Below are 15,000 nucleotides of genomic sequence, written 5' to 3'. Positions count from 1 at the left end.
GTCTGTCTCTCACCTGTCTGTCTGTCTCTCACCTGTCTGTCTCTCACCTGTCTGTCTGTCTCTCACCTGTCTGTCTGTCTCTCACCTGTCTGTCCCTCACCTGTCTGTCTGTCTCTCACCTGTCTGTCTCTCACCTGTCTGTCTGTCTCTCACCTGTCTGTCTCTCACCTGTCTCTCTCACCTGTCTGTCTCTCACCTGTCTGTCTCTCACCTGTCACCTGTCTGTCTCTCACCTGTCTGTCTCTCACCTGTCTCTCTCACACCTGTCTGTCTCTCACCTGTCACCTGTGTCTCTCACCTGTCTGTCTGTCTGTCCCTCACCTGTCTGTCTCTCACCTGTCTGTCTCTCACCTGTCTGTCTCTCACCTGTCTCTCTCACCTGTCTCTCTCTCACCTGTCTGTCTGTCTCTCACCTGTCTGTCTCTCACCTGTCTCTCTCTCACCTGTCCCTCACCTGTCTGTCCCTCACCTGTCTGTCTCTCACCTGTCTCTCACCTGTCTGTCTCTCTCTCACCTGTCTCTCTCTCACCTGTCTGTCGCTCACCTGTCTCTCACCTGTCTGTCTCTCACCTGTCTGTCTGTCCCTCACCTGTCTGTCTCTCACCTGTCTGTCTCTCATCTGTCTGTCCCTCACCTGTCTGTCTCTCACCTGTCTGTCTCTCACCTGTCTGCCTCTCACCTGTCTGTCTCACACCTGTCTGTCTGTCTCACCTGTCTGTCTCTCACCTGTCTGTCTCTCACCTGTCTCTCTCTCACCTGTCTGTCTGCACCTGTCTGTCTCTCATCTGTCTGTCTCTCACCTGTCTCTCCCTCACCTGTCTGTCTCTCATCTGTCTGTCTCTCATCTGTCTCTCTCTCACCTGTCTGTCTCTCACCTGTCTGTCCCTCACCTGTCTGTCTCTCACCTGTTTGTCTCTCACCTGTCTGCCTCTCACCTGTCTGTCTCACACCTGTCTGTCTGTCTCACCTGTCTGTCTCTCACCTGTCTGTCTCTCACCTGTCTCTCTCTCACCTGTCTCTCTCTCACCTGTCTGTCTCTCATCTGTCTGTCTCTCATCTGTCTGTCTCTCACCTGTCTGTCTCTCACCTGTCTGTCTCTCACCTGTCTGTCTCTCACCTGTCTCTCTCTCACCTGTCTCTCTCTCACCTGTCTCTCTCTCACCTGTCTGTCCCTCACCTGTCTGTCTCTCACCTGTCTGTCTCTCACCTGTCTGTCTCTCACCTGTCTGTCTCTCACCTGTCTCTCTCTCACCTGTCTGTCCCTCACCTGTCTCTCTCTCACCTGTCTCTCTCTCACCTGCCTGTCTCTCACCTGTCTCTCTCTCACCTGTCTGTCTCTCACCTGTCTGTCCCTCACCTGTCTGTCCCTCACCTGTCTGTCTCTCACCTGTCTCTCTCTCACCTGTCTCTCTCACCTGTCTGTCTCTCACCTGTCTGTCTCTCACCTGTCTCTCTCTCACCTGTCTCTCACCTGTCTGTCTGTCTCTCTCTCACCTGTCCTTCTCTCACCTGTCTGTCTCTCTCTCACCTGTCTCTCTCTCACCTGTCTCTCTCTCACCTGTCTGTCTCTCACCTGTCTCTCTCTCACCTGTCTGTCTCTCACCTGTCTGTCTCTCACCTGTCTCTCTCTCACCTGTCTGTCTCTCACCTGTCTCTCTCTCACCTGTCTCTCTCTCACCTGTCTGTCTCTCACCTGTCTGTCTCTCACCTGTCTGTCCCTCACCTGTCTGTCCCTCACCTGTCTGTCCCTCACCTGTCTGTCTCACCTGTCTCTCTCTCACCTGTCTGTCCCTCACCTGTCTGTCCCTCACCTGTCTGTCTCACCTGTCTGTCTGCAGGGGGATGGAGGTGGAGGTCCTGGAGTTTAAGGTTCCTGTTGAAAACAACAAAACTCTGTTTGTGTGGAACGTGGAGTCGAGCTTCAGCGAGGCCCAGATCCACGTGAGTCCACCTCAGGGCCCCCCATACACTGAGACCGGTCCACCTCAGGGCCCCCCATACACCTGAGACCAGTCCACCTCAGGGCCCCCCATACACCTGAGACCAGTCCACCTCAGGGCCCCCATACACCTGAGACCAGTCCACCTCAGGGCCCCCCATACACCTGAGACCAGTCCACCTCAGGGTCCCCCTACACCTGAGACCAGTCCACCTCAGGGCCCCCCATACACCTGAGACCAGTCCACCTCAGGGCCCCCCATACACCTGAGACCAGTCCACCTCAGGGCCCCCATACTCCTGAGACCAGTCCACCTCAGGGCCCCCCATACTCCTGAGACCAGTCCACCTCAGGGCCCCCCATACACCTGAGACCAGTCCACCTCAGGGCCCCCCATACTCCTGAGACCAGTCCACCTCAGGGCCCCCATACACCTGAGACCAGTCCACCTCAGGGCCCCCATACACCTGAGACCAGTCCACCTCAGGGCCCCCCATACACCTGAGACCAGTCCACCTCAGGGCCCCCCTAGACCTGAGACCAGTCCACCTCAGGGCCCCCCTACACCTGAGACCAGTCCACCTCAGGGCCCCCCATACACCTGAGACCAGTCCACCTCAGGGCCCCCCTACACCTGAGACCAGTCCACCTCAGGGCCCCCCATACACCTGAGACCAGTACCCAACCTGTCTGTGTGTGTGTGTGGGTCTCTGTGTGTGTGTGAGTGTGTGTGTGTGTGTGTGTGTGTGTCTCTCTCTGCGTGTGTGTGTGCGTGTGTGTGTGTGTCTCTCTGCGTGTGTGTGTGTGTGTGTGTGTGTGTCTCTCTCTGCGTGTGTGTGTGCGTGTGTGTGTGTGTCTCTCTGCGTGTGTGTGTGTGTGTGTGTGTGTGTCTCTGTGTGTGCGTGTGTGTGTGTGTGTGTGTGTGTGTGTCTCTCTCTCTGCGTGTGTGTGTGTGTGTGTCTCTGTGTGTGTCTCTGTGTGTGTGTGTGTGTGTGTCTCTGTGTGTGTGTGTGTGTGTGTGTGCGTGCGTGTGTGTGTGTGTGTGTGTGTCTCTGTGTGTGTGTGAGTGTGTGTGTGCGTGTGTGTGTGTGTGTGTGTGTGTCTCTGTGTGTGAGTGTGTGTGTGTGTGTGTGTGTGTGTGTCTGTCTCTGCGTGTGTGTGTGTGTGTGTGTGTGTGTCAGGACGCTCTGGATGGCGTGCTCTCGTGCTTCGGTCCTCTCTACCTGCTGAAGGTTTGTCCCAACGCTGCGCTCCACGCTCCCGGCTTCTACGCCATCGCCAAGTTCTACTCTGCTGCTCACGCCGCCGCGGCTCAACGCCACACGGACGGACGCACGCTGTTCCAGAGCACGCCGCTCAAGGTGCAGCACACGTCAACACGCCATCAACACGCCGTCAACACGCCATCAACACGCCGTCAACACACCATCAACACACCATCAACACGCCATCAACACGCCATCAACACACCATCAACACGCCATCAACACACCATCAACACGCCATCAACACACCATCAACACAACATCAACACGCCGTCAACACACCGTCAACACGGCGTCAACACGCCATCAACACACCATCAACACACCATCAACACGCCACCAACACACCATCAACACGCCATCAACACACCGTCAACACACCATCAACACACCATCAACACACCATCAACACGCCATCAACACACCATCAACACACCATCAACACACCATCAACACGCCATCAACACACCATCAACACAACATCAACACGCCGTCAACACACCGTCAACACGGCGTCAACACGCCATCAACACGCCGTCAACACGCCATCAACACACAATCAACACACCATCAACACGCCATCAACACGGCGTCAACACGCCATCAACACACAATCAACACACCATCAACACACCGTCAACACGGCGTCAACACGCCATCAACACGCCGTCAACACGCCATCAACACACAATCAACACACCATCAACACGCCGTCAACACGCCATCAACACGCCATCAACACGCCATCAACACACCATCAACACAACATCAACACGCCATCAACACAACATCAACACGCCATCAACACGCCGTCAACACGCCATCAACACACAATCAACACACCATCAACACGCCGTCAACACGCCATCAACACACCATCAACACGCCATCAACACGCCATCAACACGCCATCAACACAACATCAACACGCCATCAACACGCCATCAACACGCCATCAACACAACATCAACACGCCATCAACACGCCATCAACACACCGTCAACACGCCATCAACACGCCATCAACACGCCATCAACACAACATCAACACGCCATCAACACGCCATCAACACGCCATCAACACGCCATCAACACAACATCAACACGCCATCAACACGCCATCAACACACCATCAACACGCCGTCAACACGCCATCAACACACCATCAACACGCCATCAACACACCATCAACACGCCATCAACACGCCATCAACACGCCATCAACACGCCATCAACACACCATCAACACACCATCAACACGCCATCAACACACCATCAACACGCCATCAACACACCGTCAACACGCCATCAACACACCATCAACACACCATCAACACACCGTCAACACGCCATCAACACGCCATCAACACACCATCAACACACCGTCAACACGCCGTCAACACACCGTCAACACGCCGTCAACACACCATCAACACACCATCAACACACCATCAACACGCCATCAACACACCATCAACACGCCATCAACACACCATCAACACGCCATCAACACACCGTCAACACGCCATCAACACACCGTCAACACGCCATCAACACACCGTCAACACGCCGTCAACACACCATCAACACGCCATCAACACGCCGTCAACACGCCATCAACACGCCGTCAACACGCCATCAACACGCCATCAACACGCCGTCAACACACAATCAACACGCCATCAACACACCATCAACACACCATCAACACGCCATCAACAGGCCGTCAACACGCCGTCAACACACCATCAACACACCATCAACACAACATCAACACACCGTCAACACGCCATCAACACAACATCAACACGCCATCAACACGCCATCAACACGCCGTCAACACACAATCAACACGCCATCAACACACCATCAACACACCATCAACACGCCATCAACAGGCCGTCAACACGCCGTCAACACACCATCAACACACCATCAACACAACATCAACACACCATCAACACGCCATCAACACACCATCAACACACCATCAACACGCCGTCAACACGCCGTCAACACACCATCAACACACCATCAACACACCATCAACACGCCATCAACACGCCGTCAACACGCCATCAACACGCCGTCAACACGCCATCAACACACCATCAACACACCATCAACACGCCGTCAACACGCCATCAACACGCCATCAACACACCATCAACACGCCGTCAACACGCCATCAACACGCCATCAACACGCCGTCAACACGCCGTCAACACGCCATCAACACGCCATCAACACACCATCAACACGCCATCAACACGCCGTCAACACGCCATCAACACACCATCAACACGCCATCAACACAACATCAACACGCCGTCAACACGCCATCAACACGCCATCAACACACCATCAACACAACATCAACACGCCATCAACACGCCATCAACACGCCATCAACACGCCGTCAACACGCCGTCAACACGCCATCAACACGCCGTCAACACGCCATCAACACGCCGTCAACACGCCGTCAACACGGCATCAACACAACATCAACACACCATCAACACACCATCAACACGTGTGTGTGTGTGTGTGTCTGTGTACGTGTGTCTGTGTGTGTGTGTGTGAGTGTGTGTGTGTGTGTGTGTCTGTGTGTGTGTGTGTGAGTGTGTGTGTGTCTGTGTGAGTGTGTCTGTGTGTGTGTGTCTGTGTGTGTGTGTGTGTGTGTGTCTGTGTGTGTGTGTCTGTGTGTGTCTGTGTGTGTGTCTGTGTGTGTGTGTGTGTGTGTGTGTGTGTGTGTGTGTGTGTGTGTGCGTGCAGGTGCGGCTCAGCTCCAAACACACTCCTCACTTCCTGTCTGACAGCAGACCTCTAAGCCACGCCCGCTGTGTGGAACTGGCCAATCACTACCTGGGATTCACCGGCTGGACCTCTGACATCATCACAGTGAGTCCACCTGAACACACACACACACACACACTCACTCACACAGAGACACACACACACACACACACACACACACTCACACAGAGACACACACACACAGACACACACACACAGACACACACACACACACACACACACAGACACACACACACAGACACACACACATACCTGTGCAGCACGTGACTCCTGTGTGTGTGTGTGTGTCTGTGTGTGTGTGTGTGTGTGTGTGTGTGTGTGTGTGTGTCTCAGTTGAAGGAGCTCACTGATGAAGAGGAGGAGGAGGGGGAGGGGGGGGCGGGGGCCACGGGTGGCGCCCGGCGGCGGACCCTGAGGTTCGGGTGTCAGCTGCAGCTCTGCTTCCCTCAGCACGGACTCACAGGCAGAGCTGCAGCTGTGGTGGAGGAGAGCTTCACCTGCACAGGTGAGGAGGTCACACATGTCTGATCCTGGATCAGGTCCTGGATCAGGTCTCAGGGGCAGCAGCTCCAGCCTCTGATCCTGGATCAGGTCTCAGGGGCAGCAGCTCCAGCCTCTGGTCCTGGATCAGGTCTCAGGGGCTGTGTGTGTGTCTCTGGTGTGTGTGTGTGTGTGTCTCTGGTGTGTGTGTGTGTGTGTGTGTGTCTCTGGTGTGTGTGTGTGTGTGTGTGTGTCTCTGGTGTGTGTGTGTGTGTGTGTGTGTGTGTCTCTGGTGTGTGTGTGTGTGTGTGTCTCTCTCTGTGGTGTGTGTGTGTGTGTGTGTCTCTGGTGTGTGTGTCTCTGGTGTGTGTGTGTGTGTGTGTGTGTGTGTGTGTCTCTGGTGTGTTTGTGTCTCTGGTGTGTGTGTGTCTCTGGGGTGTGTGTGTGTGTGTGTGTGTGTGTGTGTGTGTCGCTGGTGTGTGTGTGTGTCTGTGTTTGTGTCTCTGTGTGTGTGTGTCTCTGGTGTGTGTGTGTGTGTGTGTGTGTCTCTGGTGTGTGTGTGTGTGTGTGTGTGTGTGTGTCTCTGGTGTGTGTGTGTGTGTGTGTGTGTGTGTGTGTCGCTGGTGTGTGTGTGTGTGTCTGTGTTTGTGTCTCTGTGTGTGTGTCTCTGGTGTGTGTGTGTGTGTGTGTGTGTGTCTCTGGTGTGTGTGTGTGTGTGTGTGTGTGTGTGTGTGTGTGTGTGTGTGTGTGTGTGTAGGTCCTGGTGTTGTGTTGCAGAAACGTTGTAAACTCTTGAAGAAGGTGAGAGAAGAAGCTCTGGTTCAGGCGTTCAGCTCCGTCCTGCTCATCCTGCTGGGTAACAACAACACTACACCTCTGACCTCTGACCCCTGTCCTCTGACCCTCATCACCTCCATCATCACCCCTGACCTCTAACCTCTGACCCCTGACCCTCATCACCTCCATCATCACCCCTGACCTCTGACCCCTGACCTCTGACCCTCATCACCTCCATCATCACCTCTGACCCCTGACCTCTGACCCCTGACCCTCATCACCTCCATCATCACCTCTGACCTCTGACCCCTGACCTTCATCACCTCTGACCCCTGACCCTCATCACCTCCATCATCACCTCTGACCCCTGACCTCTGACCTTCATCACCTCCATTATCACCTCTGACCCCTGACCTCTGTCCACTGACCTTCAGCCTCTGACCTCTGTCCTCTGACCTTCAGCCTCTGACCCCTGTCCTCTGACCCCTGTCCTTCATCCCCTGACCCCTGACCTTCAGCCTCTGACCCCTGACCTCTGTCCTCTGACCCCTGTCCCCTGTCCTCTGACCCCTGTCCTCTGACCTTCAGCCTCTGACCCCTGTCCTCTGACTCCTGACCTCTGACCCCTGACCTCTGTCCCCTGTCCTCTGTCCCCTGTCCTCTGACCCCTGTCCTCTGACCTTCAGCCTCTGACCTCTGACTCCTGACCTCTGACCTTCACCATCACCACCTTAACCTCCATCTTGTGTGTGTCTGTGCAGCTGATGGTGAAGTGATGGTGGAGATGAAACAGACCTCAGATCAGTTGTTGCCTGAGCTGACGGAAGGTCTCCTGCAGGTAGACTCACCTGTCTCACACCTGTTCACCTGTCTCACCTGTCTCACACCTGTCTCACACCTGTCTCACACCTGTCTCACCTGTCTCACACCTGTTCACCTGTCTCACACCTGTCTCACCTGTCTCACACCTGTTCACCTGTCTCACCTGTCTCACACCTGTTCACCTGTCTCACCTGTCTCACACCTGTCTCACACCTGTTCACCTGTCTCACACTGTCTCACACCTGTTCACCTGTCTCACACTGTCTCACACTGTCTCACCTGTCTCACCTGTCTCTCACCTGTTCACCTGTCTCACACCTGTTCACCTGTCTCACACCTGTTCACCTGTCTCACACCTGTCTCACACCTGTTCACCTGTCTCACACCTGTCTCACCTGTTCACCTGTCTCACACCTGTCTCTCACCTGTTCACCTGTCTCACACCTGTTCACCTGTCTCACACCTGTCTCACACCTGTTCACCTGTCTCACACCTGTCTCACCTGTCTCACACCTGTTCACCTGTCTCACACTGTCTCACCTGTCTCTCACCTGTTCACCTGTCTCACACCTGTTCACCTGTCTCACACCTGTCTCACACTGTCTCACCTGTCTCTCACCTGTTCACCTGTCTCACACCTGTTCACCTGTCTCACACCTGTCTCTCACCTGTTCACCTGTCTCTCACCTGTTCACCTGTCTCACACCTGTTCACCTGTCTCACACCTGTTCACCTGTCTCACACTGTCTCACCTGTCTCACACCTGTTCACCTCTCTCACATACCTGTCTCACCTGTCTCACCTGTTCACCTCTCTCACATACCTGTCTCACCTGTCTCACATACCTGTCTCACCTGTCTGGTGTCTCTCACCTGTCTCACCTGTCTGGTGTCTCTCAGGTCCAGGACGTGTCTCTCACCTGTCTCACTCACCTGTCTCACCTGTCTCTCAGGTGCAGGACGTGTCTCTCACCTGTCTCACCTGTCTAGTGTCTCTCAGGTGAAGGACGTGTCTCTCACCTGTCTCACACACCTGTCTCACCTGTCTGGTGTCTCTCAGGTGCAGGACGTGTCTCTCACCTGTCTCACACCTGTCTCACCTGTCTCTCAGGTCCAGGACGTGTCTCTCACCTGTCTCACTCACCTGTCTCACCTGTCTCTCAGGTGCAGGACGTGTCTCTCTCACCTGTCTCACTCACCTGTCTCACCTGTCTCTCAGGTGCAGGACGTGTCTCTCTCACCTGTCTCACACACCTGTCTCACCTGTCTCTCAGGTGCAGGACGTGTCCTGGGAGCAGTCTGCTCCGGTTGATGCAGAGGAGGATGATGAAGACGTGACGCTGTCGTAGGCGTCAGTGAATGACCCAGGTGCATTGTGGGAGTTAATAAATGAAGTGAAGGCTTCGTGTGATTGGTCCTTTCTGCTGCGGTGACGCCAACGTGGAACACCTGCTGCACCTGGACCCAACAACAAAGCAGAACTCCAGCACCCGGGTCGCCAGGTTCAGGGCGGTTGCCAGGTTCAGGTCAGTTGTCAGGTTCAGGTGGGTTGCCAGGTTCAGGCGGGTTGCCAGGTTCAGGTGGGTTGCCAGGTTCAGGTCAGTTGCCAGGTTCAGGTGGGTTGCCAGGTTCAGGTGGGTTGCCAGGTTCAGGTCGGTTGCCAGGTTCAGGTGGGTTGCAAGGTTCAGGTCTGTTGCCAGGTTCAGGTCGGTTGCCAGGTTCAGGTGGGTTGCCAGGTTCAGGTCGGTTGCCAGGTTCAGGTGGGTTGCCAGGTTCAGGGTGGTTGCCAGGTTCAGGTCAGTTGTCAGGTTCAGGTGGGTTGCCAGGTTCAGGTCAGTTGTCAGGTTCAGGTGGGTTGCCAGGTTCAGGTGGGTTGCCAGGTTCAGGTGGGTTGCCAGGTTCAGGTCTGTTGCCAGGTTCAGGTGGGTTGCCAGGTTCAGGTGGGTTGCCAGGTTCAGGTCAGTTGCCAGGTTCAGGTGGGTTGCCAGGTTCAGGTCTGTTGCCAGGTTCAGGTGGGTTGCCAGGTTCAGGTCTGTTGCCAGGTTCAGGTCTGTTGCCAGGTTCAGGTGGGTTGCCAGGTTCAGCGGTGTGTTTTCCTGAGGTCAAACTGACCCTGAAGGCAACACGCTGCTGTTTCACTCTAAATATTAAAAATACACAAAATAATAAAGTGACATCTTTGTGTTTGTGTATTTTTCCAAAGTTCTGTTTATTTAAAAGGATTTGTAGGTCGTCAACAAACACACAAACAACACACACACACACACACAAACAAGCACACACACACAAACACACACACACACAGAGAAAAGACTTTCTGTTTAAACTGCTGCGGTCACATTAACACCAGAGATGAACAGTTAAAGGTTAAAGGGCCGTGATCCTTCACACACACACGTTTACAAACACACACACGTTTACAAACACACACACACGTTTACAAACACACACACACACGTTTACAAACACACACACACACGTTTACAAACACACACACGTGTTTACAAACACACATGTGTTTACAAACACACACACACACACGTTTACAAACACACACACACACGTTTACAAACACACACACGTGTTTACAAACACACACACTTAAGAAACACACACTAACGCACAACTGTAAAAAGGCCGAGCTGGCGGCGTACGCACGGCGAGCACCAGTTAGCATCTGTTAGCATCTGTTAGCATCTACAACAGGAAGAACCAGGAGGATGCTGGGAAATGCAGTTTACACACAGACACAATACAAACAACTACAAATACACAAATATATAAAACACACACAACCCAGACACACACAAACACAAAACACACAGACACACACACACACAAAACACACAACACACAGACACACACACACAACACGCACACACACACAACACGCACACACACACACACACAAGGTCCAGCAGGTATTAAAATGGCAGTGAGTTAGTCCGGTTGTTCAGTTCAGGATGTGTTGGTCTGGTTTGGTCCGGTTCAGGATGTGTTGGTCTGGTTTGGTCCGGTTCAGGATGTGTTGGTCCAGTTTGGTCCGGTTCAGGATGTGTTGGTCTGGTTTGGTCTGGTTCAGGATGTGTTGGTCCAGTTTGGTCCGGTTCAGGATGTGTTGGTCCAGTTTGGTCCGGTTCAGGATGTGTTGGTCTGGTTCAGGATGTGTTGGTCCAGTTTGGTCCGGTTCAGGATGTGTTGGTCTGGTTTGGTCCGGTTCAGGATGTGCTGGTCTGGTTTGGTCCGGTTCAGGATGTGTTGGTCTGGTTTGGTCCGGTTCAGGATGTGTTGGTCCAGTTTGGTCCGGTTCAGGATGTGTTGGTCTGGTTTGGTCCGGTTCAGTGCGGCTCAGTCCAGGAGGTGACCCAGTGCTTGGCGGACCCCCGGGTCCTGGTCTGGCGGACATCTTGGATCAGGAAACCGTCGGAGTCCCTCTGCTGCTGCTCGTCTTTACCCAGAATCCTCCCCTGGTGAAGCGCCGCCGCCGCCGGCCACGCCCTGCGACGCACGAAGAAGCCGCACTGCAACAACAGAGATCAAAGGAGATCAACAAAGATCAAAGGAGATCGACAAAGATCAAAGGAGATCAACAAAGATCAAAGGAGATCGACAAAGATCAAAGGAGATCGACAAAGATCAAAGGAGATCAACAAAGATCAAAGGAGATCGACAAAGATCAAAGGAGATCGACAAAGATCAAAGGAGATCAACAGAGATCAAAGGAGATCAACAAAGATCAAAGGAGATCAAAGAGGATCAAAGAGGTGGACCGGGGCCCTGGTGGACTCAGTTCACCTTCCAGAGCAGGAGGCAGACCCCAGCCAGCAGGAGGACTCCGGTCAGGGCCGACACCCCCAGGATCCACAGGGGGGCGCTGGGGTCCTGCTGCTGCCCCGGGTCTGGATACACGTGGACCTCAAACTGCAGAGAGAGAACAGGGTTATCCAGGAGCACACAGCGGGGGGGGGGGGGGCTGCGTCGGGGGGGGGGGGGGGGGGGCTCCTGACTCTGGGGGGGGGGGGGGCCTCCCTGCAGCCCAGTACCTCGGTACTGGGCGGCTCCATGCTGATGGTGGGTTTGTCCGTCTGCAGCTTCAGAGTCGCCCGGCCTCGAACCAGCACACTCCGGGCATCGCTGAAGTCCTGACACACAAAGATCTGATTTAAGAGGCTTTACACTGGGCTCAGTGGGACATTAACAGGCTTTACACTGGGCTCAGTGGGACATTAACAGGCTTTACACTGGGCTCAGTGGACATTAACAGACTTTACACTGGGCTCAGTGGACATTAACAGACTTTACACTGGGCTCAGTGGACATTAACAGACTTTACACTGGGCTCAGAGGGACATTAACAGACTTTACACGGGGCTCAGTGGACATTAACAGACTTTACACTGGGCTCAGTGGACATTAACAGACTTTACACTGGGCTCAGTGGACATTAACAGACTTTACACTGGGCTCAGTGGACATTAACAGGCTTTACACTGGGCTCAGTGGACATTAACAGGCTTTACACTGGGCTCAGTGGACATTAACAGGCTTTACACTGGGCTCAGTGGGACATTAACAGGCTTTACACTGGGCTCAGTGGACATTAACAGACTTTACACTGGGCTCAGTGGACATTAACAGACTTTACACTGGGCTCAGTGGGACATTAACAGACTTTACACTGGGCTCAGTGGACATTAACAGGCTTTACACTGGGCTCAGTGGACATTAACAGGCTTTACACTGGGCTCAGTGGGACATTAACAGACTTTACACTGGGCTCAGTGGGACATTAACAGACTTTACACTGGGCTCAGTGGGACATTAACAGCTTTACACTGGGCTCAGTGGACATTAACAAGCTTTACACTGGGCTCAGTGGACATTAACAGACTTTACACTGGGCTCAGTGGACATTAACAGGCTTTACACTGGGCTCAGTGGACATTAACAGACTTTACACTGGGCTCAGTGGGACATTAACAGACTTTACACTGGGCTCAGTGGGACATTAACAGACTTTACACTGGGCTCAGTGGGACATTAACAGACTTTACACTGGGCTCAGTGGACATTAACAGACTTTACACTGGGCTCAGTGGGACATTAACAGACTTTACACTGGGCTCAGTGGGACATTAACAGACTTTACACTGGGCTCAGTGGACATTAACAGACTTTACACTGGGCTCAGTGGACATTAACAGCTTTACACTGGGCTCAGTGGACATTAACAGGCTTTACACTGGGCTCAGGGGACATTAACAGACTTTACACTGGGCTCAGTGGGACATTAACAGACTTTACACTGGGCTCAGTGGGACATTAACAGGCTTTACACTGGGCTCAGTGGACATTAACAGACTTTACACTGGGTTCAGTGGACATTAACAGACTTTACACTGGGCTCAGTGGGACATTAACAGACTTTACACTGGGCTCAGTGGACATTAACAGGCTTTACACTGGGCTCAGTGGGACATTAACAGACTTTACACTGGGCTCAGTGGACATTAACAGACTTTACACTGGGCTCAGTGGACATTAACAGACTTTACACTGGGCTCAGTGGGACATTAACAGACTTTACACTGGGCTCAGGGGACATTAACAGGCTTTACACGGGGCTCAGTGGGACATTAACAGACTTTACACGGGGCTCAGTGGGACATTAACAGACTTTACACTGGGCTCAGTGGGACATTAACAGACTTTACACTGGGCTCAGTGGGACATTAACAGACTTTACACTGGGCTCAGTGGACATTAACAGACTTTACACTGGGCTCAGTGGACATTAACAGCTTTACACTGGGCTCAGTGGACATTAACAGGCTTTACACTGGGCTCAGGGGACATTAACAGACTTTACACTGGGCTCAGTGGGACATTAACAGACTTTACACTGGGCTCAGTGGGACATTAACAGACTTTACACTGGGCTCAGTGGGACATTAACAGACTTTACACGGGGCTCAGTGGGACATTAACAGACTTTACACTGGGCTCAGTGGACATTAACAGGCTTTACACTGGGCTCAGTGGGACATTAACAGACTTTACACTGGGCTCAGTGGGACATTAACAGGCTTTACACTGGGCTCAGTGGACATTAACAGGCTTTACACTGGGCTCAGGGGACATTAACAGACTTTACACTGGGCTCAGTGGGACATTAACAGACTTTACACTGGGCTCAGTGGGACATTAACAGACTTTACACTGGGCTCAGTGGGACATTAACAGGCTTTACACTGGGCTCAGTGGGACATTAACAGACTTTACACTGGGCTCAGTGGACATTAACAGACTTTACACTGGGCTCAGTGGACATTAACAGACTTTACACTGGGCTCAGTGGGACATTAACAGACTTTACACTGGGCTCAGTGGACATTAACAGACTTTACACTGGGCTCAGAGGACATTAACAGGCTTTACACTGGGCTCAGTGGACATTAACAGACTTTACACTGGGCTCAGTGGACATTAACAGGCTTTACACTGGGCTCAGTGGACATTAACAGACTTTACACTGGGCTCAGTGGGACATTAACAGACTTTACACTGGGCTCAGTGGACATTAACAGGCTTTACACTGGGCTCAGTGGGACATTAACAGACTTTACACTGGGCTCAGTGGGACATTAACAGGCTTTACACTGGGCTCAGTGGGACATTAACAGGCTTTACACTGGGCTCAGTGGGACATTAACAGACTTTACACTGGGCTCAGTGGGACATTAACAGACTTTACACTGGGCTCAGTGGGACATTAACAGACTTTACACTGGGCTCAGTGGGACATTAACAGGCTTTACACTGGGCTCAGTGGGACATTAACAGACTTTACACTGGGCTCAGGGGACATTAACAGACTTTACACTGGGCTCAGTGGACAT

At 53.0% G+C, this 15,000-nt stretch overlaps 2 protein-coding genes across 2 annotated transcripts in view; one reads left to right on the top strand and one right to left on the bottom strand.

The window, feature by feature from the left end:
- The window catches only part of rdm1 (RAD52 motif containing 1), a 10,775-nt gene extending 852 nt beyond the window's left edge, over nt 1–9,923 (top strand). The window contains exons 2-8 of the mRNA XM_083930880.1: nt 1,839–1,941; nt 3,121–3,300; nt 5,982–6,107; nt 6,357–6,528; nt 7,261–7,359; nt 8,042–8,118; nt 9,376–9,923. Coding sequence (XP_083787006.1) covers nt 1,843–1,941; nt 3,121–3,300; nt 5,982–6,107; nt 6,357–6,528; nt 7,261–7,359; nt 8,042–8,118; nt 9,376–9,450 — 828 coding nt within the window. The 5' untranslated portion in view covers nt 1,839–1,842 and the 3' untranslated portion in view covers nt 9,451–9,923. The remainder of the gene's footprint in view (nt 1–1,838; nt 1,942–3,120; nt 3,301–5,981; nt 6,108–6,356; nt 6,529–7,260; nt 7,360–8,041; nt 8,119–9,375) is intronic.
- Nucleotides 9,924–10,403: 480 nt separating this feature from the next.
- The window catches only part of LOC310959377 (integrin alpha-3-like), a gene marked incomplete at its 5' end in the record, with an annotated part of 30,402 nt that continues 25,805 nt past the window's right edge, over nt 10,404–15,000 (bottom strand). Inside the window, 3 exon segments of the mRNA XM_083930701.1 lie at nt 10,404–11,622; nt 11,897–12,022; nt 12,145–12,243. Of these exon segments, the coding sequence (XP_083786827.1) occupies nt 11,440–11,622; nt 11,897–12,022; nt 12,145–12,243 (408 nt within the window). The 3' untranslated portion in view covers nt 10,404–11,439.

This window comes from Echiichthys vipera (assembly GCF_963691815.1).
Source record: "Echiichthys vipera genome assembly, chromosome: 17".
Lineage (NCBI taxonomy): Eukaryota > Metazoa > Chordata > Actinopteri > Perciformes > Trachinidae > Echiichthys > Echiichthys vipera.
This window is presented reverse-complemented; position numbering and strand designations above follow the sequence as displayed.